Below are 26,992 nucleotides of genomic sequence, written 5' to 3' on the forward strand. Positions count from 1 at the left end.
CGGTGAGCACGTTCTATAGCAAACTGAGGCGAGAGCTTGGGGCATTTGAGCAGGGAGACAAGGGTGCACTCAACATAGTCCTCCATGGAGCCAGTGATTTTGTCCTCTGGGATTCCAATTATGCGTATGTTATTATGCCGTGATCGGGATTCCAAATCTTAATTTTTCTTGCTGACAATATACACCTGCTTGGTGAGTGCGGTCAAGTCAGTCCTGAGTGAGTTGATGTTGTCTTCAGCTACCCCGACTCTGGACTCAACTTCGGTTACCCGGGTATCGTCTTTTTCCATGCGGGCCTTTATGGCACTAATCGTACCGCTCATGTCGTCGAGTTTGGTGTTGAGAGTTGTGAACCCATCACACATGAAGTCCTTCATCCACTGCATCTCCGTGTTCTCCCCACTGTGGGAAGGCTAGGGCCCGCCACTGCCTCGTCAGTTTCTCCTGGTTCTTTGTTGGCAGTTTTGGTGAACATATTTATGGAGCTTTGTTTTATGCCCCCTTCTTTGTCCATGCGCCTCCTGTTAGGGTGATGGGCACGTGGGCTGTGTGGGGCAGCAACCGCCGGAGCGAGCCTAGGGAGTCCTGCAGATATGGAGAGTGCAACGTCCAGGGAAGTATGCCCCACCCGGGTCGCTGGGTGGGCCAGCTGCAGTAGGGACACCTGCAAGGCCGCCGACCACAGGCCTGCAGCACAGGAGGTCGTCAGGGGGCCGACCCCAAGGGCTCGCAGCCCCTGCGCCAGCAGAGAGCACAACCCCGCCGGAGCAACAGGTGCAGCCCGGGTGCAGCAGTTCCTGTGGCTATGCGCCCCAATGCGCAGGATAGGGATAGCAGTTATGTGGCACGTAGCCCTACGGTCCAGTACTTCTACATAGAATTTGGCCTTTTTGTTCAGGAAGGGAGCGGATGGGCGCCCCGGTGAGTATCTCAGGAGTAAAGGATAAGGGCACACGGGTGCGCAGTCACTCACCGCACTGTCTTTAGCAGGGGTAGGCGGTATGCCCCCAGGCGCAAGAGCGCTGAGTCAGCAGCGGCAGCAGTGGCTAGGTGATCGTAGGTGCATGGGGCCCAGTCGTCTTTGGGGTCAGCAGGCAGCCACTCGTGATGCCTCACAGGCCCCTGCACCCGCCCCCACCACCTCACTGTCAGGACAGAGGGCGCTGGGGCCTGCTATGTACAGGGTCAGCAGGGGAGGCAACGCATCGCCAGGGATGGATCCCCCAATGTTTCCGATAATTTTGTGCACAGTGAGGGTGTTTTAGTGCAGCTGTGTCAATAACGGAGACCACATAGTAACCAGGTCAGGACGCCTTAGAGTTTGCGCATCACGTAGTGAGCCCAGCAGGATGGTGGCGTGCAGATCCCAGTGAGTAGCAGCGGGCAAGGTTGGCTCCCTATCCGGATAGTTCTGCCTCCAGGATTATGGCTGGCGGCCATAGCGGTCATCCACACCCCCCGGAGTGGGGGGTACAACCGCAGCCCAGAGAAGGTTCCAGTGACATGTACAGAGTTCCCAGCTCTGGCGGCACAGGGCAGTGTTAATATGGGCCGAGATTCACCATGTGTCCAGGCGCTCCCAGAGGGATATGCTGCTTCTTTCTCCACTGCTCACAGCTGGTGCGGTCCCAGCACTCCGACCAGACAGGTGTTGGTGACTGTCAGGTCCGAGGGCTCTGTCCGTCCCAGCACCTCGCATTCCTCCCCAGTGTCCGTCACCTGCTTCAGCGCTTCCAGCCCCCCACTAGGAGCCGCCGCGTGTGATGATTTGCAGGCGCTGCCAAAAATGGATCCAGTTGCAGGCCGCGTGCCGGAGGGCAACGGCAACAAGGGAAGGGAGCCGGTGTGTTGCGTAACACCAACACCCGACATGTAGGCAGGGCTTCCACCTGGTCCCGCTCCACTCTGTCGAAAGGGGCCCGTGGAATTAATGGTGAGTATGTCAGGGGTGATGAACATACGGTGTAGAGGTGCAGTCCCTTGTTTCCTAGAGTAACTGATTCATAAATTCCATAATAAATTACTTAACTTAATAATAAAATTCAGGTGCTCCTGTGTGGGTCTCGGCCACAAGACCTATATGACAAATGAAAAAGAGGATGGTCCACCTTGGAACAGGTGGGCTAACACAGGGCACACTTTTGTCTGACCGAAGTCAGTGGTAACAGTCAGGAAATTCTCGGTGGAACAAGTGTGTTGTTAATTTGCTTAAAGATGCCACACTAGTATCATTCAGGTATATAAATATATATTTCAAAGACTGCACATTTTAATTGAAACATAATATCACAAAATCTCTTTAAAGTAAATACAATTCATTCAATACATTAAATGTGGACAATTTTCAACATTCAATCGTCATTTTTTATACACAAAAAACTGAAAATTCATTTCATTTTCAATATAAACCAGTGTCTTTAAATTCGGAATCGTAAATTTGTACGACACGTTTCGGGACTAGCCCTTCAACAGGTACAGTTTTCAACTTTTAATTCCCTGAAAATAAACATAATAAATTGGTATAAGCCTTAAATTGAATTTCAATATTATTCATTTTGTGGCTATTTATCATTTGAAGACAAGGAACTGACCTGTGTCCTTTAAATGTCCACTTGTGACTGGAAATGGTTCGGTAGAGTGTAATTCACTCTTGGGTTATCTGAGGCTCAACGCTATGTTGGGCTACCACCTAGTAGAGAAATGCATTTATTACCAACACTTACCATTAATCCAATTTACTAAAACCGTGAGTGGGACACAGTCGCTCTGCAAGAAGCGCTGGGTCCCACTCCATGGTAATCTCATCTGTATTTACAAGGTATAAGGTTCTGGCTACTCACCGTCTTCACGGTGGTTCTGGACTTAATTTTGTGTTTTTAGTTACACACGCGGATAGTTATCTGGTGCTCTGTCATTTTGGTTTCAATTTCCGTGACTTCTACTTGCTGCCTCGAATGGGTATCCAATCTGTAAATGGTTGTATATTTGTTAGATAATTACACCGCTATGTCTTTGTTAATTTTCTAAATGCTGTAGTGCCGCTGGCAATCATTCCAAAATGCTGCAGTGTGGTAGGAAAATCATTCCTCTGCTGACTTACTTGCTGCACTCTGTGAGTACTGTAAGGCTCGAGCTGTAAGTCTTCTTTAGCCCTTGCTGGCGCTTAGTATGCTGATATTCCAATGACTTTTATTCTTTCTCCTTAGCGCAGCGTTCGCTCATAGTATCCAGAAAACAAAGTAATCGCTTCCGCATGTCCTGAAATTAAGACGCGAGTGTTCTACGTCCGTGTTGCCATTAACAATGCCGTTGTCTGGGAAACGGTTGAGGCTCATGGGTAATTCTGCCTTCGTAGTATTTCCAGTTTATTCAGGGCACCATCTTGGAATATTGCCGCGATTCATAGTGCTCATCCAGTAAATGTAATCTTTCCTTGGTACCGGCTATCGCAATTTGTAAATCTGTTTATTTACTTTTTATTTTATTGTTTTGCTATAGATAATATAGATCTGCAATTTAGCATTTGATATTATTGTCCGACTGAAAGTCTGTAGAGTAACGTAATTAGCCCCACAGGAAGGTGCGTTCTGGTGAATATCTCGTGATTTTTTTTAGAAAACACTGGGTGTATTAGTTTCTCATTCTATTGTCTGTTTGTGACTTATAGATCCAAAGTGTTGACAAGCAGAAGTGTAAGTAGAATATTCATGTCACCAGTCTTCAGAGAATATACCTTGTAGCCATTTAAAGAGGACAGCTCATATCCCAATCACTGTTCATTCCTGTAGGGTGCATGGAGTTCAATAGGTCAATCCAGAATAATTCACATTGTAACAGTGATTTTGCCATATTGCCTCCTCTTCTTGACAATGTTACATGTTCCAAAATGATACATTTGATTTGGGCTATTGAATGAGATTCCCTCAAAAAATGTTGGGCTACTGGTGAACGGTCATTCTTTAGTCTAATATTTGACTTTTGTTCAGACCAGCTAGTTTTTGCTTTTCTTGTTGTCATTCCTACGTAAAAAATCCCACAGGGACATTTGATCCCATAGATGATATTTTAGTATCGCAGGTTGATGCATGTCGTAGTTTGAGCTTGTATCCCCTGTGAGGGTGATTGATGTATTCACCCTTTATCAAATTGTTGCAGTTATTGCAGTTATTGCAAGGGAGGGTTCCCTTGTGTTTTTCATTTGTGGTTCTTTTTGCTGAAAAATCTGCTTTGATTAGATTATCTCGTATGGATATGCTCTTGCTGTATGCAAATACTGGAAGAGTTGGAAATAGTTTTGCCAGAGTTGGGTCCAATGTCAGGATTTTCCAATGCTTTCTAACAATCCTCTTTATTTTGTTGCTCTGATTGGAGTAAGTTGTCACGTACACAAGATTTTCAATTTTTTTCTTTTCCTTAGGACCTAGAGCTTCTTGTCTTTGGATCTGTGTGGCTTAAGTTGCACATTGTTCGACTGTCAAACGGTCGTATACTCCTTCAAATTTTTGGGATAAATCTTGAGTCTTGTTGATGTAGTCGTTTGTTAGATGTTAGATACTGTCATACGCAGCCGGGCCGATTGGCGGGTACTTCCGCATTGGAGGCTCCGGCGCAGACCGTAGTTCCAGCACGTTGTGTCCGCTTACGTGCAGTCTCGGTCTAGCTCTCCTGCAACATGGCGGTCGCTGGGAGGTACTTCAGCCTCTCACTCCCAGCGATCACTGCGTTGCAACCCCGTAGCTTCTGCTTACTGCCTTTGGGTGAGAACGCTAGTTTTTTCCGTCTCGCGGCTTGTTCCGCTCTATTCCTTTAGCCTCTCCTCGCTTCTGGCGAGGCTTTTTTCTCCCTCTCTCTCGCTCTCCCTCTCCTCTCTTTGGTTTTGCCTTGGCTTCCCTTCTGTTCCCGCGGCTCGCTCGGTGCGCCGGCACGAGTCTCTCTCGCTACTCCTTCTTGCGGAGCAAGGGCTTCTTGGTCTCCGCTCCTATCAGCTCCTGTCTGCCTCCTCCAATCCTCAGAAGCCGACCACCCACTCTTCCGCTACCACTGGAGCCTACGTACCATCTATCTCCTTGGAAGACTCCTGTTTGGCCTCATTCCTTACAAGGGTTTTTTCTGCCGTTAAGGCTTTTTCCCTTGTCGCCTGCTACGGGAGAGGAGTCCCAGGACTGCTTGTTTCAAGCATTCACTGTGGCTTCCTCTCGTGGTAGACAAGTGTCTTTGGCTACGAAGAGAGACTTCTGCTCACGTCGGCATCTTAATACAGAGGAATTGGAATATTACCGATCAGGTGAGGAGAGTGGGGAGGAGAGGGAGACACAATTGGACAGTTTGCAACGCCAAGAGAACACAATGTCGGCCGAAGAACAGATCCAGGAACTCTGGAAGGCGGTTCAGGGCTTGTCACAAGAATTACAGACGGTTAAGGCTGAAAACGTAGTTCTACGACAACTTGCCACGACTCGAGAGGTTCCGCCTGCTGAACTACCGATAATGTCGCTCCCTTCGGGGAAGTTTGATGGTTCACCAAAGAAGATAAAAGAATTTATGGAGGCTTGTGTGGTGTACTTTACATTTAGGCCTCGTTCCTTTGCTACCGATCAATCCAAGGTAGGCTTTTTGATCTCAAACATGACTGGTAACGGCCTTGCTTGGGCCACGCCATTGGTGACCATGTGGGAGTCCACGCCTTACCACATTATTGTTTACCCTACCAGGAGGTCTTCAAGGAGACAATACCTGCGGATCTGCCTCCACACAGGCCTGAGGATTGCACCTTGAAGCTAGAACCTAATGCTTTGGATCCTTTCATCAGGATGTTTTCCTTAACCCAAACTGAGAGACAGGTATTAAGGAACTACTTGGATACTAATCTGCAAAACGGCCTTATTCAAACTTCCAAGTCTCCGGCAGGAGCTTCTTTGTTTTTCATAAGAAAGAAGGACTCCACCGATTTGCGTCCTTGCATAGATTACAGAGGACTTAATAAGGTTACAATCAGAAACCGCTATCCAATGCCGCTCATATCAGAGATCATAGAGGCCGTACAGGGGGCCCGCATATTCACCAAACTAGACCTTCGGAACGCATACCATTTGCTTCGCATTGTCAAGGGAGATGAATGGAAGACGGCTTTTCGCACCCCGTTCGGATTATACGAATACAAAGTAATGCCATTCGGATTGGTAAATGCCCCAGCTATATTTCAGCGATTCATGGATCGATTATTTTCTGATCTACTACTGGTTACGGTCATCATCTATCTGGACGACACTCTGATTTACTCATCTGATTTGGAATCCCATATCATTCATGTTACTCAAGTACTGGAGCGCCTTCAACGCTATAAACTTCTGGTCAAACCCGAGAAGTGCGTATTTGCAGTCTCCTCCGTTCACTATCTCGGATACATTCTCTCTGGAGAAGGGATTTCCATGGATTCAGGCAAGGTCGCTGCTATACTCGATTGGTCCTCCCCAGACAACATAAAGGAGGTACAAAGATTTCTTGGTCTTTCAAATTTCTACAGGAGGTTCATTCCAAACTTCTCAGAGATAGTACTTCCCATTACAAGACTCTTGAGGAAAAATTCAGTGCCTTTCCTATGGTCACTCGAAGCTGAACATGGTTTTAGGAGCTTAAAAAGATTGTTCTGTTCCGCTCCGATTCTTCGACATCCGGATCAAAACCGACAGTTCATTGTTGAGACTGACGCCTCTGCCATGGCTATAGGGGCAGTTCTTTTGCAAACCTACGATGGTGTGGAACATCCAGTCGCCTATCTCTCGAAGACTTTGTCTCCTAGCCAACTCAACTATTCGGTTCTAGAAAAGGAACTACTCGCCATGAAGCTGGCATGTGAAGATTGGCGACATTTACTGATGGGTGCGCGACATCCTTTTCTCATTAGGACAGACCATAAGAATCTCAAGGCATTACAAAACATGGAGTGCGTAAATTCAAGGCAAGCCCGATGGGCTTATTTTTTTGCCCAATACGACTTTCATATCACCTATATACCAGGTACCTCAAATAAGGTTGCAGATGCCTTGTCAAGGAAGGAAGTTCCTGGAGACTGTATCCCTCATTCTCCGGAAGTTATGTTCAAGAGAAACAAGATCCTGGGACTTGTCAATGTTTTCTTTCAAGAAATGAAGACCGCGTTGGCATCTGAAAGGCCGAAGTTTCTTAGGTTACGAGGAGGGAAATATACCGAGAAGGAAGGTTTAGTGTTTTACGGTAACCGACTGTACATTCCAGATGGCCCTTGGCGTAAGAAGATCATTCATTTGGGCCATGATCCACTTACCGCGGGTCATAGAGGAGTGCATAACACTACTGAACTTATTGCAAGAAGGTTCTTCTGGCCTGAATTGAAAGGAGAGGTTAAGGAATATATCAAGGCCTGTCCAATATGCGCCAGAGCAAAATATCCCTCTGGCAAGCCCTTAGGTTTGCTGACCCAACCAGAGATGCCTACACGCCCATGGGGTCTCATCTCTACCAATTTTATTGTGGATCTACCAGAGTCTGAATCCTGTACTTGCATCATGGTGACGATAAATACTTTCACTAAATTGGCACATTTTTCCCCGCTACCTGGCTTACCTACCGCCACTCAGATGGCAGAGACCTTTACATGAGATGTTTTTCGACTACATGGCTTACCTGACAAGATCATTTCCGATCGAGGTAGTCAGTTCATCTCAAACTTCTGGAAGGCTTTGTGTTCTAGAGTTGGCGTGGAAAGAGCACTTTCTACTGGTTTCCACCCTCAGTCGAATGGCCAGATGGAACGACTGAACGGCACCTTGGAGCAATATCTGAGATGTTATACCAACCGACATCAAGACAACTGGGTGTCATTGTTACCCACCGCGGAATTTACGTACAACAATTCTACACATTCCGCGATAGGTCTTACTCCTTTTTTTTGCACGTATGGAGTGCATCCCCGATCCATTTTTCCCATGATTCCAGTTCCTACAAACTCTCCCACCGTGGAAGCAGTGCGTCAGTCCATTGCTGAGGCGCATAAGACTACTGAATTCAGTCTGAAAAGGAGCAGGATCCGAAACAAGGAACAGGCGGACAAACGTCGGCAGGGCTGTCCCGATTGGAAGAAGGGAGACAAGGTGTGGCTCTCTACTAAATTTCTGCCTCGATGGGTTCACCCTTCCAAACTTTCTCCTCGCTTTTTGGGACCTTTTTCTATTCTATCTAAGATCAACCCTGTCTCTTTCAGATTGAAATTGCCTCCCACTCTCAGTCGCATTCATCCTGTTTTTCACTCCTCCCTTCTCAAACCTTTTGTTCCGGATCCCCACCTAAGATCCCTTCCCCGTCTGCAGGTTCAAGGTTCTGGAAGTACGAAGGAATACGAAGTTTCGGGCATTCGTGACTCCAGATTCTACAGGGGACGCTTGGAATACTTGGTCTCGTGGAAGGGTTACCCGGAGTCGGAGGACTCTTGGGAACCGGTCTCCCACATTCATGCCCCCTGGTTGTTGAGTGGTTTCCATCGACTTTTTCCGGGAAAGCCTGGGGGGGTTTCGCTTTGAGAGGGGGCATACTGTCATACGCAGCCGGGCCGATTGGCGGATACTTCCGCATTGGAGGCTCCGGCGCAGACCGTAGTTCCAGCACGTTGTGTCCGCTTACGTGCAGTCTCGGTCTAGCTCTCCTGCAACATGGCGGTCGCTGGGAGGTACTTCAGCCTCTCACTCCCAGCGATCGCTGTGTTGCAACCCCGTGGCTTCTGCTTACTGCCTTTGGGTGAGAACGCTAGTTTTTTCCGTCTCGCGGCTTGTTCCGCTCTATTCCTTTAGCCTCTCCTTGCTTCTGGTGAGGCTTTTTTCTCCCTCTCTCTCACTCTCTCTCTCCTCTCTTTCGTTTTGCCTTGGCTTCCCTTCTGTTCCCGCGGCTCGCTCGGGCCGCCGGCACGAGTCTCTCTCGCTACTCCTTGCGGAGCGAGGGCTTCTTGGTCTCCGCCCCTATCAGCTCCTGTCTACCTCCTCCAATCCTCAGAAGCCGACCACCCACTCTTCCGCTACCACTGGAGCCTACGTACCATCTATCTCCTTGGAAGACTCCTGTTTGGCCTCATTCCTTACAAGGGTTTTTTCTGCCGTTAAGGCTTTTTCCCTTGTCGCCTTCTACGGGAGAGGAGTCCCAGGACTGCTTGTTTCAAGCATTCACTGTGGCTTCCTCTCGTGGTAGACAAGTGTCTTCGGCTACGAAGAGAGACTTCTGCTCACGTCGGCATCTTAATACAGAGGAATTGGAGGATTACCGATCAGGTGAGGAGAGTGGGGAGGAGAGGGAGACACAATTGGACAGATACGCACTGACACTAAGTCAGTGGAACGTAGGGATTATTGAATGTTCTTCTGTTAGAGTGTTTATATGCATTCCTGTCCCGGCGGCTGATCGCTCTGGGCACCTACATTAAAGCTCTTATCATAAGCTTTTACCAGTATCCTCATTTATTACAAATGGCAACGAGGATTACCTAAAAGGTCCCCGGAGTTAGCCCAACTGCGCTGCCGATGGTGCCGTGCACCGCACATCCACGAACAGCTGACCGCGCTCCTGCATACAATTGCGGTCCCTCCTGACGACATCGGAGGCCAGCCCTTGACGACAACGCAGGTAGGAGATATCTATATATCGTGCCTGTGACGCGTTGGTCAAAAGGGACATTTCGGCAACGATAGTACCGCATACTAGTATCTCAGCATAAAGCCCATCATTCGAATCGCTGGCCAACGACAGGCTGGCGATTCGAGGAAAGAACCTTAATGCGTCAGATTTGCGTGCTGCCATTTTGAGGACTATTATCCTGTTGCCACAACAACGGCAAGGCGAAACAAGCATGGAACGAAGTACAGTTGCTCACACTAGTAATACCGTCTGATAAAGATCACAACACACATAGCCGGCATGCGAAGGGAGACTACAAAGAGCCTGTCAACACAGGACAATAGAAAGCACAACATCTATAAAAAAAAAAAAAAATTACTGACCAAACTTATATGTGATCAAGACAGACAAGTGTGCTGAAGACACATATTATTGGTATTGGAAGCATAAAAGACACTGCACAAACCAAGATTGTGCACAAGTGTGGTGAGAACACACATCATTGGTTTTGAAAGCGCAAACCGTTTTATGGTTACCACAGACCATGCCAGATAGTCCAGTCCAATAAGGACTCTTCAACAATATCAACACACAGCTTTGGAAATTGCTACCAAGCACTTTAAATTTTTAAAAAAAAACACATACAGCCATGCAGAATGTCCCACCACCAACAAAATGTCTCCCATGCCCCGGAAACCCAACGTGCCCGTGGGAACAGTGAATAGATGGCTTCCAAGTATATCTGAGGGCCATTGGTGGAAACAAATTCAATGACGATCTCAAGGAAGCGACCTTGCTAAATTGTGCAGGAGCAAAGGCCCCAAGAATATTCAGGGCGCTTTCTGAATCCAATGACGCAGGAGGAGACGGCAACTGCAAATTTGAGAGCGCACTAGCCAAACTTGCCAAACACTTCGGAAACAAGACAAATGTTGTGCTAGAGAGGTACAGATTCTTCTCCAGGAAACAGCTAAAGGGCGAGTCAATTGACACCTTCATAGCATCTCTCAGAACGCTTATGTCGACTTGTAGCTTCACTGACGTTGGGGATGAATATCTAAGAGACCAACTAGTATTGAATGTTGCCGATCCACAAATCCAACAACGATTATGGCAAACAAAGAACCCATCCTTGGAACAAGCCACCGAAATTGCGAGAAGCATGCAGCTAGGTGATTGCTGCATGAAGGAAAGATTCGACCAAGTAGGAAATACAGAGGTCAAATTCATTGAAGAAGACATAAGTGAACCTTTAGTGGCACTCGTGAGAGGAACATCTTCACATGCTACGAGACCCTATTCTAGAAGAGGAAGCAATCCAGGGTATCCAAATCAAAATCAAGGGCGTTGTCAAAAGTGCGGTTGGTACAGGCACAAGGATGCCAACAGAGAATGCCCTGCGGCAGCCGTTGAATATAACAGATGTAACCAAATTGGACATTTCGCAAAAGTCTGCAAGAATACATGTGGAAGATCTGGCAGGTTCATCAGAAGACCATTCACCAGGTCGATGAGAGGCACTGTACGAGCTGTTGAAACTGACCAAGGACACAATGAGATTCTGACCATAAATCAAAGAAATCCACCTACACAAATACTCACTGTCACGTCTTTGCAACAATCCAAGGGTCCCTGGATCGAAATGCAGATCAGCAGTATATCCTTGCCTATTATGGTAGACACTGGATCCCCATATACTATGGTGGATGTAAAAACCTTTCTAGGAGAGTTGTCCGGCAAGATGGGAGACATAAAGAACATTGCAGTACGAGCGACAGGATATGGAAAACCCCCCATAGACATCATTGGGTACACATGGGTGAAGCTCAGATTTCGCGACAGAGAAACGTACTGCAGACTCTTTATAGCCAGAGATGGTTCGTCTGTAGTAGGCTGGGAAGAGCAAGCTGCTCTTTGTGTGAGAATTCACCCTGGTGAAGAGAAGCCCATTTTAACTGTACTGAACGAAAATATTGATATTAAAGAGGCACTGGCGAAACAATTTCCCAAAGTGTTTAGTGGAAAAATTGGACTCCTGGAGGGTTTCCAGCACAGAATCATCCTAAAAAAAGGTGCCATCCCGATACCTCACAGTGTTCGTGGAGTTCCTATTGTAACTAAAGAAGCATTAAAAATTGAACTCACGCGCCTATGTGAACAGAACATCATGCAACCCATTGAGAGTTCAGAATGGCTTGCTCCAATAGTACTTGTGAAGAAACCTGACAACTCCATAAGAATGTGCGTTGATTTAAGGGACCTGAACGAAAACATCTGGATTGATAGGCATCCCCTTCCAAACATATATCGGAACTATTGACAACCATGAAACCGGCAAAGTACTTCAGTACCCTGGACCTATCCTCTGCCTATCATCAAATTGCCTTGGAGGAGAACTCGAAGAGCCTTACGTCATTTGTCACTCTGTTGGGGGTGTTTATGTTCAAGAGAATGCCTTTCGGACTCGCATCAGCTGCAGCAGTGTTTCAGAGGCTAATGACGCATATATTCGGGGGCCTGGAAGGTGTACATTGCTTCCAAGACGACATCTTCATATCAGCCATCACAGAAGAGGAACACGACGCAATACTTATGGGCGTGTTACTAGTAATCCAAAGAAGCGGCCTCACTTTAAATTTAGACAAGTGCAACATCAAATGCAAAAAAGTGTCCTACCTTGGTCAATCCACAGACGCCAAAGGCATCAGTCCCAAGAAAGAACTAATGGACACCATAATGAACATTGCAGAACCAGAAAACAAGGATCAACTGAGGAGCTTCCTTGGAATGACGGAGTACTACTCCAAATTCATAGGCGACTATGCCAACAAGACTAAGAATATGAGAAACATCATGAAGAAGGTGAATAGATTTGAATGGTCTGAAGAATGTAAAGTGGAGTTTGAAAAAATAAAGTCTAAAATTAATCAAGCACCAGCTTTAGGAATGTTTGACTGCAGCGCGAAGACAATCATATCAGTGGATGCCAGTAAGATCGGTCTGGGAGGAGTCTTAGAACAAATACAAAACAAGAACAAAGTAACAATTGCCTTTGCGTCCAGAGTGTTGAAAGGAGCAGAATTTAATTATTCCACAATAGAAAGGGAGGCGCTGGGTGTGAAGTGGATCGAACAACATTTCAGGAATTTAATGTGGGGGCTACCCATTATACTCAGAAAAGACCACAAACCACTAGTGCATGTCCTCCAGTCTAAAACACCCCACCTCATATCACCAAGAATCAGACAATGGATCCTTGATATCATGCACTACAACCTCAATGTATGTTACACTCCAGGGACACAAAATAAAGTGGCAGACTGTTTCTCCAGATTATCGACCAACCAAGATGCTGAATCTGAAGGTCCAGAGGAAGACATAATAACTGCCATAAATCCGGCCATTCCCATAGAAGAATGGAAAAACACAACCGTTACTGATCCTGAAAAACAAGAAATTAGGAAAGCAATAACCAATGACTGGAGAGGATTGTGTCAAAATCAAACAAATTTCATGCCCATCAGGGAAGAAATATCCATGGACAAGGAACACATCTATAGAGGCTATAGAGTAATTCCGCCAGTACAACTCAGAAAAAAACTAATCGACCTAGCACACGAAGGACACCTAGGGAGAAGTTTGACAAAGAACCGCTTGAGAAGCAACTACTGGTGGCCACACATGTGGAAGGAAGCGGAATAAATGGTCAAGAACTGCTCTGCCTGCGCCACAAGCGACAAATCCAAAGTTCTGAGGAAAACACCATGACAGCCAGTAGAAAACCCAAAAAATGAGTGGTCCAAACTAGCAATAGACATCATGGGTCCATTCGAGAATCTTGAAGCTGTAAAAATCTACATCATAGTTCTTGTAGACTATACGTCCAAGTGGACAGAGTTGGGAATATCAGAAACAAGTGTAACCACAAAACAGATCACAGAATTTCTGACAGATGTGTTCAACAGAGAAGGAGATCCCAAAGAACTGGTCTCCGACAATGGATCACAATTCGTATCATTGGAATTTCAAGAGTTTCTCAGAGACAGGTCAATCCATCACATAACCACATCCTTATATCACCGTATCTCTAATGGACTTGTAGAGAGAATGAACAGGCTAGTAAAGAGTGTGATTCAATTGGCCATAGTCAACACATTTCCATGGAGGGAGACACTTAAAGAAGCCCTATGTGCATACAGGACAACTCCACACACCACCACCAATGTCGAACCATTCACCACGATGAGAGGCAGAGTCGCATGCAATCGACTCAGACCAGCATGGATTTTCATGGACAATGGAGAAGCAAAATTGAACATGGACCATGTCCAGAAATTAGTGAAAGGAAAACAAAGTAAATACAAAGCATACTATGACTCAAGGAACAGAGTAAAAGAAATGGTAATTCAAGAAGGAGACTGGGTATGTGTCAGAGAGCCCAAGAAAACACCCAAAGGTGAATCTGGTTTCAGATCCACGCAATCTGTGTTGTTGGATGATGGGAAGAGATGGTCTGGTGATGACCTGGTGAAAATAGAAAAAGATTTCAACAAACCAAGCACACATAAAGACACACTGTTGAAAGGCAATGTTCAGACAAAAGATATACACCAACAAGGTTATGAAGAAGAAGATGACAAGATCTCTCATGGGAGTGATAAAGGTTCTGCTGGTGGACTGTCCATGAGGAATCGGAGGACCATCCGAAACTTCAACAGTGACTATGTCTATTATTGAAGTGCTGGCCACAGCATCCTCCCGTTTAGAAAAAAAACTATTGCAAATGATGCTATTACTGTCACAGTTATCCACAACCATTCCAAGTTTCCATACTTTCTTTCATATTTCTCTTATTTCCGCTTCGTTTCCTTCTTTCCTTTCATTCTCCTCCCATCCCGTTTCATATAGGAAGGGAGATGTTAGATACGCACTGACACTACGTCAGTGGAACGTAGGGATTATAGAATGTTCTTCTGTTAGAGTGTTTATATGCATTCAAGTCCCGGCGGCTGATCGCTCCGGGGGCCTACATTAAAGCTCTTATCATAAACTTTTACCGGTATCCTCATTTATTACATCGGTGTCCTCAGAGATGATCCTACGATATCTCAGAAACTGACTGAGTGGAATGCTTGAGAAGGTATTTTTTGGGTGGAAACTTTTTGCCTGTAGAAGACTATTTCTATCTGTTTCTTTCGTGAAAATTGTAGTCTGTAGATTTCCTTCTTTCATATAGGGGTGACAGAGGTGAAGGTGGCTGCCCCCAGCTGCAGGACCCTCCTCGTAGCCCATGCAGTCCAGGTCCCCTGCTACAATGCTCCAGGCGCACCCTATACAGACACGTGAGCCGTGCCAGAAGGCCGGGATGCACACAAAGGCCTGCCGTGGTCCAGGTGCACTGGCAGGTCTCAAAGTCGGTGAGGAGGGAGCTACATCCCTTAGATCTACCACCAGGCGTTTTCGCTGCGTATGGTGCACAGAAAGGGTGTTTCTGCCACTGCGTTGCGGTCTCAGGCAGCAGAGCTCCTGGATCAAGCAGCCATTTTGCTCGTGCACAACAGCGACCCCCCAGTAGAAGTTTTGAAGGGTCCAGGAGGACTTTGGGTTCTCAGCCTCACCCGCAGGAGCAGGTGGAATACAAGGCTTAACAACTAAAGACACAGAAGAGAAACTGGTACTTCATCTTTTGGACCTGGACAACTTTTCATAAATTGACCCTTGACAAGAGGGTACAGAGACTTGCTACCCTATATTTTTCATTGTGGTATTTTTTATTGCTGATTTTCACAAATTTGTTTTCACTGCAAAATGCAGGGAGTGTGTTTGGATAAGGCAATGTGACTTGGGGGTCAGTAAGAGAGAGCGTGGCGAGATGGGGCAGCAAGGGTGTGGGGGGTTTCCCCCATATTTTGCAATACAAAGAAATGGTGAAAATAAAATCAGAAATGAAAAATGCTCACTAAAAACACATAAAACCCACAGGAGTAGAATTGAATGTTACAACTCCTGGGATGAGAGTGGTGCCTTTAAAGATGCCTCTCTCTTCCAAGTCATTCCCAGATCTTTGCCCGGGACATTTTCTTGGACACCAACAGGGAGAGTTAACTTCCAGTTAACTATCTAGAGGGAAATGGTAAAAATAGGGAAAGTCTTAACGAGGCACTAAATAACTTAGCGGCCTGCAGAGGACTATTTGGTAGAACCTCTGGCCAAAGGAAAGTGCTGTCAACATCAGTGGTACTGACAGCAGTGTCTCCGATTCCAGTGGTATGTTGGTTCTCCACTAGAATGGAATGGACATACTGCTAAGTATTGGAGGGAACCCCTACCAACACTTACTCAACTTCCTTTCTGGGTCTTGACCCTGCCACATTAAGCGAAATTGAAGACATCTCTGGGATGTCTGCACAAGGGCAAGCTTCCCGGTGACCAGAGGCCAGTGGTCAAGTCCTAAAGAAAAAAGTGAGGGGACTTATTAACATACGCCATGGGATGTGACGACACAAGATGAGTATATAACGGTGAAATATGCACATTTAATTCTACTGGATTTGCATAACCATACAAATTGCACAAGACATACACAAAACCAAGAGGATATTTTCTAGGGTTTGAAAATTTTAAAAAGTGTGCACGTTTTAAACCCCAAGAATCAATGCCAATGTTTTCCATGGAGAGTGCAGTCCCAAAATGTGACATTTCACCCTTAGTTTTTATTTTTCACCCGGTTATACAGTGTAATGGTGAAGTGCCCGACCTGTGAACCTGGCAACTGTTCGAAACCCAGATGGTGCATAAAATCAAAATTTTGCAGAAGACGGTCAAAGTGTCTTCTTTTACACATAGCCTCTAAAAAACCCTGGGGGATGGCGTCCGCTCTCTGAATAAAGTGGGGGGACGCCGTCCACCCGCGCGTACCCTCGACTTGAGCCCTGCTTTAGGCGCACAGCTCAGCATTCTGTTAGTCCCAGAAGGTGCTGGGGAGCCAGGGTATTACTGAGGAACCACCACTCACCTTTGGGTTAGTGGTGCCATCCTTCTTTTAGGGCCCACCCACAAGGGGTTACCCATTTCTACTTGGTTGAATTTCGGCCTGCCTTACCTGTCCCCTTATCGCTGTGGCCGACTCTGTGAGAGAGCCACAAGTCAGCCATCTTTGCTAGTTCCCTTGGATCCGTGATGATGGAATTAGCAAAGTGCTGACGCATGTCTGGCGACTAAGCGCTCATGACGTGCTCAAGCATAACTAAATCAAACATGCCTTGATGTGGCCGCTGATCATCGCCATTCGTACCCTTTAGCGTCTTCCAGGGGCGGAAGTTAAAGGGTCGCTTCATTTTTTGTAGAACTCTGCAATTAAAACAGGAAGAGGTCTCTTTCAAAAGCAAAAAAGCGCAATTTCTATTTTCATGGCAGCCAAGAGCAGTGAACGAGAGAACAAAAGTGAGAGAGTAGTGAACAAATGTGAGCAACTCTTAGACTGCTCCGAATGCGGACTAGTACCACAAGCTACAGCCCACGTTTCCAGCATTCTGATTGGCTGAGGCGGCCACTGCTAGTGCTAATAAAAAGGTACATGAGAAGAATGAAAGAACTTCCAGGGTATGCATGGGCCTGCGAGCAGCTGAGAGAGGTAAGAGGAAGGGCAAAACGTATGGGGTTAGGGCGAGAGAAAGAACCTCTTTGCTGAGCTCAGATAGAGGAGTGGGAGACATCCCAGGGGTAAGCGTAAAATATTGACTCTATATAGGGTTACACAGAAGGAAGGTCCCTGCACTGTGACCTTTCAGAGCAGAGTGAGGGGCTTGCAAGTGGTAGTAGTACAGAGTCTATATGGGGTCCATAGGCTTATACAGAAAGAAGGGCCCTACACTGTGAGCTTGGAGAGAGAGAGAAAGAAAGAGAGAGAGAGGCTTGCAAGTGGTAATAGTACAGAGTATATATGGGGTCTTTAGGGTTATACAGAAGGATGGGCCTGCTCTGTGAGCTTAGAGAAAGGAGGGAGAGGCTTGCAAGGGCTAATAGTACAGAGTCTGAGGCTTGCAAGTGGTAATAGTACAGAGCCTGTATGGTGTATATAGGGTTAGAGTGAAGGTAGGGACCTGCACTGTGAGCTTAGAGACAGGACTCTTCCTTCAAAGAAGATCGAGCCGGGGTCTGTAGTATGTAATAAATGTGAGGAACAGAGGACATCCACAGGGATAAAAGGGAGTCTACAATGAGGGTTCATCAACGCAAGAGGAGACGTACCTGCCCAAGACGCTCTTCACATCCTAGAGAAAGAGAGAAAGAGGACAATATAAATAGCCATACCACAATATTCTAAACATTAATTTCCATTTTGCAGAGATGCAGAGCTATGATTGACAACAACCTCAGACCCTGGAGAAATTGCAGTGTCCTGGGATTCTGTAACTACTACTGGAGGCTAGTCACAAGATTTGCCAAAAATCACCCGACCACTTGGGGACCACACCAAGGGATATCAGCCTACTGTGATGAATCATGTGATGTCGTCCCTTCTCCCAGAGGGAGACCCTTCTCACGAGGCTAGGGAGGTGAGGACGCTACCCGATAGTCCCCCTGGGAATGGTACTCAGTGGGAGGATCTCATGGGGGAGGGATTCCCCCTCTGGGATACAGGGAAGACACCCGGGAGAACGCGATCTACCAGTCCTACACACACCTGTGCTAACAACCTTTATTCCTACTCTACACACCTCCATACACCATCACCTTGCCTAGTGTTCCTTTGTACTTTTGTGAAACTAGAACTTTAGGAAGTACTGGGACGAAGAAGAGTGAACTCCCCAAAGTAGGTATACCAGACAAGTACTGGGAAAAGGAAGAGGTGCAGAGCCATGAAGAATGCTCCATGTGACTTAGGTGAGCGGTCCAGTCAGACTTACTTTGTTGTCGGACCCTCGCAGGAGGTTCCACAAGCATGAATGACGTTCCGCATGGAGAGAGGAGGAAACCACTGATCAGGATATGAGCGAGGGAGCCTTGGTGTCCCTATACGGTCCCCTGTGCCTTTGCTGACAGGAGTGCTGGAAGAGCGGAAGACCTGGAAGAAGTAGTAACCGGACCACACGGTCGGGAAAGACGCGCAAGCCACCCAGCAGGAAACGCTGCAGAGCCGACGCAGCACAACAGTTAAGGAAGCCCAAGAGGTCGTCAGAAGAGCACGCAACTGACGGAGGAGAACTGGCAGAGACCCAGAAGGTACTTGTACTGTAATGTAATTGGTTATTTATAACGCGCTTAATACCCAGTTGCTCTGTGGCGTCTTGTTTCCAAGGCGAACGCGTTGCCCCTGAGCTATCCTCCAGAGACTACTTGGGCTGTCGGGAGAGAGAAAGGGGGAGAAAGAAACCCTGAACCCCGTGTCTGAGACCCAGGTAAAGTTAAAAATAGTTGGAACAACTGTTATTATGATCTTACTTGGCAGGAGAGTGAACCAAGTCTATCGGGAAGAATAACTAAAAGAGGAAGTAGGGTCATGGACATGCAACTTGAGAGGTAGAGCCTCCCTAACCATCTTCTTCATGGCAGTATCTGGCAGTCAAGTGAACCAGGTCTGCCTAAACAAATCTTTAAGAAAACAAGGGTTGGGGAGCCATATTGATCTGTTTTTATTTGAGAAAGACAAGGGGAAGATAGAGATCCCCCCTGGCATTGTGAACTACCAATTTAGCCTAAGAAAGTCCAGGGGAAGGGAGAATTCTCCCCTGACATTGTGAACTGCCAATTCAGCCTGAGAAGGCCAGGGGAAGGGAGACTTCTCCACTGGCATTGTGAACTGCCAATATCAAGAACAAGATAGACCTGGGGAAGGGAGCATTCCCCCTGGTTCAGTAACATTGTGAAATCCATAGAAAGAGATATCAAGAAAGTTGAGTCCTTCTTCTGAGGCCAGGGAAAGTGAGTCATTCCCCCTGGTGTTCTACATTGTGGACATTAATGAAAGACCAGGGTAAGGGAGTTATTCCCTCTGGTAATGCACATTGTGATCAAATCATCACCCGGACCAGTTATACCCAGTCCAGGAGAAGGGAGTCGTTCTCCTGGACCACAAACTGTAGAGCAGCTTTTTGATTTAGTGATTAGTGTAAGGGATGGAAATAGTTTTGCTGACACAGGACGGTGGACTTTATTTTCTTGGACATCCTGACCGAATCCTTAGGATTTTAGTTGAGGCAGGGAAATTCCTCTTAGAAATAGGAATTGTGAGAAACCAAAGGGTGTCTCCCTTACAAGTCCCAGGGGATCTCTCTCTCTCTTTGGATCCAGACCCTTGGGGTGGACCAGTGCAGGAGGATCACTTGGGTGGGGGATCTTTGGGGAGTGTGGGTGAGGCAACCGATGGTGAGATGCCCTATCCGCCCCTTTCCTGTCCCATACTGTAACGCTCACCTGGTTCCCCCGGAGGCGCAGGTCTTGATCTGGCGAGGATACTGTCTTCAGTGTTAGGCGCAGGGTTCGTTTTGCTCCCGGACTGGGCCCCCTTCCTACCGACAGTTTAAGCTGAAGAGTGAGATGTCTGCAAGGGTAAACCAAGGTATTAGTGTTTGGAAGGTTGGGAAAGTTCCTTGCCCCTCTCGCCCTTTCTTTCCCCGTGGAACTGGGTTGATATTGCGCTTACCTTATATAGGTAATTGCCGGGTTCTCCATCCTGCGTCTTGTGCAGGGGCGCTGGGTCCAGTTGCTTCACTGGATGCGAGCTCTGCCTCTTGATAGCAGAGGATTTGCTGAGAGCGAAGACGCCGTTAATGCACGAGCGTGCCTTGTAAGTACTAAAGTTCCTTTTAGATTGTTCTCTTCTCTTTCAAAAGTCTTAAGTCTTTAAAGTCTATGTCTTTTCCCTTTTTAGATGCTGTGGCGATGAAGATTATCCTTCTAATGGCACGTAAGTAGAAAGACTATTCTAGCGCTGTAGAATGCACCGTAATGTCTCTTTTGTCTTTGCAGGTGCCGAGGAGCCACGCGAACAGATTGGAAGCAAACGTAACACAGGTGAGCAGTCTTGTAACTAATCGTTACTAACCGAAGTATCTTGCCTTGCAGGTGCCGGAATGCAGCGCGAGCTGAGTTGGTATGGGCGTAACACAGGTAAGCAGGCTCTGTAGTTGAATATTACTGACCGATGTTCTTTCTCTTTGCAGATGTCGGATGCCGGAAGAGAAAGGCAGAAAAATGCGCTTCGGATGCTGCCGCTGGATTAGGTAAGTAGATTCGTTGCCTTTGCTTTAGCCTAACCTGTGCCCTTGTCTTGCAGGAGCTGCAGAAGACTGAAGAAGACTGAAGGTTGGATCCCAGCAGGTTATTTTGTATTCACAGGATCTGGAGCTGGAGGTTTCCTGGAGCTGACACGGTGAGCGTCCTGCTGCAGATGCAGAATAACGCGAAGCACGTGAAACCAATCGGGTGTGGTTTAAATAGCCTTCTGTAGTGCTTAGGCGTCTTCTTCCACGGCCCCACCCAGGTAAGAAAAGAGTTCCAGATTTCTAGAAGAGTTCCTGTGTTCTTCTTCCAGGGAGTGGCTCCTGCTCCACCCAGACAGACAGAAAAGTAGTCCCAGGCAGAGAAGGATCAGGAGACCAGTTAGCTGGTAAGTAAGCAGCATGGTCTGCTACAGGTAGGTCCACCAAGCACTCTTACCTAATATGAGATATGAGCCCGGCGCTTCCAGTGCCGGGACCGGTCACCATCATGAGCCTGGCACCACTGACGCCAGGACAAGGTCCAAAAGGTCCCAATCGGGACTGGCTGGTTCCTGGGATCAGAGTTTAAGGCCTGCTTCCAAGGTCGTGGGGCAAGTCCTGACCCCTTGGAAGCAGGGATCATGACACATACCCCATCCTATTTTTTAGGATTCTCTGACCTTCCAACTCCCCCCATCCCCCCTTTCTACACAAACACTGGGCCTAGGAAGAGGAAGACAGAGTAAAAAGGCTAACACTTGCATATCTCATTGGACATGTCCCGTTAATAAGGTAAGTCAAAGTGAGGCAGTTGACCTTAATCACATACATCTGATACCCATTAGCTCCCCTCACACGGATAAAAGGTGGAACATTATTTATTTATGTATTTATTTATTTATTTGAATTCATAAAGCGCACAACGGCCCTGAGGCATTGTGGCGCCGTTACAGTATATTCACTTAGGTACAACTTAACGCATATTCATCAGGGCAATATTGAGCAATACAACTTAAAGCATTTTCATGAGAACAGTATTGAACAGGTTCAACAGGATTATAGTGGGAGTGTTCCATGGTTACAGTGGAACTCCCTTGGGACTTGGCTAGTTGAATAGCTTTGTTTTTAGCCCTTTTTTGAATGTCATGAGAGAGTTTGAGACACACTCTGAGCACAGTGAGGCACGAGAAGGAGCAGATCTTCCGGGGCGAAGGCAAACTCACTGGAGTAGGACGACAGATACAGGGACCAGAGAGAGGTGTAGAGAAACCCTGAAGATCCCTGCAGGTCGTTGCCTCTGGGAAACCGTGAGGGATATGCAAAGAAAGCCAAATCCCAGCCAAGAAGAAGCCAGCATTGTGTTTCAAGCATGCCGGCAACCCTCCTGGGTGAACTGCAGAGTTGGGGAGGTGAGGCCAAGCCTGTGGTATCAACCTCGACTTGTGAATCAAAGCCGCAGAGAAAAGAAAGGAATGCACACAACCGGTGAGTTAGCGAAAGAGATGAAAGGCGGTTTGTGTCAAGGAAAGATTGAAGCCGCAACAGTATATCTTACGATTGAAGGTTGCGCGCGTGCGGATGAGATGCGAAAGAAAGCAAACCAGTAGTGAACTTCAACGTTACTGATAACAGTGAAGCCAGTGATACAGAGTAGCGGAGTGGTCCCGCGAAAGGAAATTGCTCACTCTAAAGTCTCCACGAAATGGTTCCATGTCTTGTTAAAAAGCGTCAAAGTGAACTGACTCTGAAGGGGGCAATGGTCAATATTAATCCCATTGAAAGGAGAAGTTAAAAGGTGATTGCTTTAAGAGAAAGATTTTTGAATTTTCCTGATTGTGCTGTGGAACTACCAAGACCAAGAGACACTGGGGCAAATACCAAAAGGGAGAGATATAGTGAAAGTCAAAGTGGTCCTGTGGAGGTATATGGAAAAAGCTGTGCACACTTGAAAGTCTTCAACATCAGTGGAAGGTCCAAGCCCGACCGAGGGAGACTTAGAATATGAAATAAGTTAGGGGAAGGGAACCCCTAATGAATCTGAATAAAGCTTGGGGAAAGGAACCCCTGCAAGTGCTATCATTGCGAGGTCCAAGTCCGACTGAGGGAGATCTACGTGATGTTGAGTCAGGTACTTTTTGTTGAGAGGTCCGAGCACAACATAGGGAGACCTATGTGAACTTTTGTTGAACTGTGAAAAAAACTTTTAGTGAACTGAAAGTGACTTTAACGTGGAAGGCCAATCGGGCCTCGACCCACATTTTGAACTGCCCTTTTTTTGATAACAACCTGAGCCAGTGTGTTTCATCCTGTCTACGGTGTCTACCTTACTCCGTGCTGTCCAACATGGGGAGGAGAGCTGACTCAGCCACCTCAATCTTTTATTTTATAACACCAACTTTCCTTTGCATACACATTCCCCTTTACACAATATTTGTATAAGAAATAGGGCAAGCATGTTTTTTTCTTAGTGTAGGCCATTTTGATTTGACATAGACTGACTAGGACTGTGTTTTCTTTGATATTTGATGGTAGAGCCTACTCTCATCATGGCTATAGGGCAAAGTAGGAGTTTTTCAAAACCCCAAGAATTTATTAAAGGTTTTGAAACTTCTAGCTCTTGTGTCAGTGTCATACTTGTGATACCATGCCTCCCTTACAGGATAGATATAGTTTTCCTTCTTCATTTACCCACAATAAAAGTCTATAGCTACTACAATACCACCCGTGTGCCAGTCTACTCCTTACACACCCTTACACTACCCAGAAGGGCAAGAGGAGTACCATCAGTCCCACAAAATGTACATTCTTGGGACCCCATTGGTGAAGGATGGAGAGACCAATGCCAGCAGACCTTGGAGGAGCTCAAGCAGACCCTCACTACAGCACCAGCCCTGGCCCATGCAGATCCCCAGCAGCCTTACATCCTGCATGTGGATGCAAGTCTGGAGGGATTGGGGGCCGTCCTGTATCAGGAGACCAATAGGGAGACCAGATCCATCGCACAGCAACCCTTGGGTGGTCCTCAAACTGTGGGACAAGAGGGACAGCTAAGAGGTTGGGCAAGGGTAACAGCACCGAGTATAAAGTTAATAGAGTGTGGACTTGCCCACCTACACCCATCACTTGCTCATAGCATCACACACCATTCCCCGCAGCACTTTGGTGCCACCTGCTGATGAAAGTGTGAACTGATTTTGCACTGACATCCTGAGCATTTTATATATGATATTGTATGTCAGCAACTAGGACCAGTAGAAACCATTTGCAACTGTTTGCTATCTTATCATTTTACTGAAAATGGAGTTTATGTGCATCTCCTGAACTGCTATGAAGGAAAATCGAGAGGTGAATATATTGTATTGATTACATTTTTAATGTTATTGTTTAATACCTTGATGTAGATAATTACATACTTATATATTTTCATTAACAACCGTATTTAGTAGAAGCTGACATAGAGCGACTTGAGATATCCCACCCTAGCTGTAAATATCTTCTGCAGTTGTTCGTTCTTCACTTAAAGGCAGCCTGCCCTGGCACACATTCCAGTTGACTATTTCCAAATGGATCCAGTTGCCAACATATGGTTTTTGTACTTCTGAATTACTATTAAGAAAGTTCAAGGGGTCACCTTTTCTTATCATTGTGCTGTTGACACTTGCCCTATAGCGCTGATGTAATGTCCATATGGAAGAAATGTTGCACTTCTGGTTCTATAGCTGCCTGATCCCCTCTCACCTACAGTAAATCCTCTTCCTGCTGCTAACACTTTCCTCTAACTATGTGATCTAGTCCCGTGGGTGGTGTGATGAATCACAGGATTCAGTCACTTCTTCCCAGGCGGGAGCTTTTCCCTGTGAGTCTGGGGACGTGAGACCGCTATGCAATACCCTCCCTAAGGGTATAGGCAAGTGGACCTCACTGGGAGAGACTCCCCCCCTTGGGGACAATGACTCACATTCCACTGACAAACTCCCTGATGTACTCAACCCTAAAACATTAGTGAGGACCAAGTCACAGAAAGACCAAACCAATATCTGTTACTGTGATGTAAAACCATTGGTATACTATGAAGAAGTATATTTTGAAGATTCCAAGAAGAAGAAATATTCAAGAGCATTACAGATCACTCCAGCATCAAGTGATGTGAAGAAGAGTGATTGATGCATACAGAACAGTCAAGCATCAAGTACTGTGAAGAAGAAGAGAGATTGTGTAATACGGAGTACTGAAGAGAAAGAGAAGGACTGGGATCCTAAATTGGGGAAGGCCCAGCTGCACGTGATAAAACAAGAAGGAGGCGCTGAAGCAGGAAGAGAGACCTGTGAGCTTCAAACCTGCTTTGCGTGGAGAGAAGCCCAGGAGATTCCAGCAGGTGTTGCTGAAGAGAAGGAGATACCGCGAGGAACCCTGCCGACTGACAAAGGGACCAACTGGCGTGGAAGACGGCTCTGCAGACAGCTGAAGGCAGGAGCTGTTGGGGCAGAGAAACCCCAAGGAAGCAAGCTGTTTGTAACTGGTGACGTGACCCAGAAGGGGTGGACTGTGCAGTCCAGCAACTATGCAGACACCACCGAGACTCTGACATCCAGGGATAGGTGCGGAGCAAGAGAGGAAACCGGAGAAGAGAGAGAAGGCATCCTGAAGAAGATTGAAGAGTTTCCCATCCTGCTAACAGGCCTGGTAACACTAACCCCGAGACAAAAAGGTAATGAGGACAGTGGGAGACCTGGGAGGGAACATGAACATAATGAGTATACAAATCATATTCGTCCCAGAAACCCTGAAGAGAGAGTCAAGTGAGAATTGTTATTGGCACAATCATACTCATCCCAGTAATACAGAAGAGACAGAGCCAAGAGTGAATTGTTACTGGCACAATCATACTCGTTCGAGTAATAAAGAGAGGGAGCCAAGAGTGAATCATTACTAGCACAATCATACTCGTTCCAGTAATATAAAAAAGTGGAAATCAAGCCAAGACCATTTCTGGTATCTTAATACTTGATCCAGTGATAAAGAAGTGTACAAAGAAAGTGAGAAAACTTATGGAAGAGTGAGTAACTGGCCCAGCCAGAAAAGGAAGTGGACTGTGTATCAAGAGGGAACAATAAGGACATTAGACCAAAAGAGAGATCGAAGGAAGATAAAGAGGGGAAAGCAAAGTGTCAAGAACACCGTGGAAAAGCTGAAGAACCCTATCTCTGAACTGTGTGAACTTGATCAAGGAATTGCCAAGAACTAAAAGTGACATTACTGAAAAGCAAAATACAGGAGAAGGGAGTCATTCTCCTGTTCCTTAGTTCTATATATACAGTGGCAGGGATAGAATAGGTTAGAGTTGGACAGGGACGGTTTTCTTTGGAGACCTAACAACGACTGAGGAGACAGTTAGGAGTTTCATCTTTGTGTTTAATATAAATGGCTTGAAAATGGATCAGAATCGCTGGTCCTTATTCTGACCTTCCAAAGTGGATCGCTGCTGTTACAGGGCCATAGATTCCCAATTCCCTCTCACCTTCAGTAGATCCACGTCCTGCTGCTGGCCCCTCTGTTGTAGTTCTGGGATCAAGCCCCTCTGGGTGGATTGCTGCTCTATTGCTATACGTTTCTGATTCCTGGTCACTGTCAGTAGATCCACATCCTGCTGCTGATACTTCCTCTCCAGCTCTGTGATCATGTCCCTTGCAGTGGATCACTGCTGTTACAGGTCCATAGATCCCTGATCCCGTCTTACCTTTAATAACTCCACATCCTGCTGCTGGCACTTCCTCTCCAGCTCTGTGGTCAGATCCCTGGCAGTGGATTCCTGCTGTTGCAGGTCTATAGATCTCGGATCCAGTCTTATCTTTAGGAACTCCCTTTGTTGCTGCTGGCACCTCTGTTCTAGCTTTGGGATCATACCCCTGTGGGTGAATTGCTGCTCTTTATCTTTAGGTTACTAATCCCCTCTCACCTTCAGCAGATCCACATCCTGTTGCTGCTACTTCCTATGTGATCAGGCTCCTGTGGGTGGATTGCTGATCTTGTTCTATAGATTTCAGATCCCCTCACCTTCAGTAGATCCACATCCTGTTGCTGCTACTTCCTATGTGATCAGGCTCCTGTGAGTGGATCACTGTTATAGTTCTATAGATACCTGATCCCCCCCT

The 26,992-nt window shown here is 46.6% G+C and overlaps 1 protein-coding gene across 9 annotated transcripts in view; it reads right to left on the reverse strand.

Moving 5' to 3' along the window:
* LOC138521784 (E3 ubiquitin-protein ligase TRIM39-like) overlaps nucleotides 1-26,992 on the reverse strand; it is a 196,670-nt gene that overhangs the window by 120,451 nt on the left and 49,227 nt on the right. For 8 of the 9 annotated variants that reach the window (XM_069634868.1, XM_069634867.1, XM_069634869.1 and 5 more), the window contains one exon: nucleotides 17,887-17,909. In XM_069634868.1, the coding sequence (XP_069490969.1) occupies nucleotides 17,887-17,909 (23 nt within the window). Of the gene's footprint in view, nucleotides 1-17,886; nucleotides 17,910-20,052; nucleotides 20,180-20,281; nucleotides 26,990-26,992 lie in introns of those variants that run through there. The other variant, XM_069634866.1, reaches the window with a different exon arrangement.

Source organism: Ambystoma mexicanum, chromosome 13, assembly GCF_040938575.1.
Source record: "Ambystoma mexicanum isolate Mex_15411 chromosome 13, UKY_AmexF1_1, whole genome shotgun sequence".
NCBI lineage: Eukaryota > Metazoa > Chordata > Amphibia > Caudata > Ambystomatidae > Ambystoma > Ambystoma mexicanum.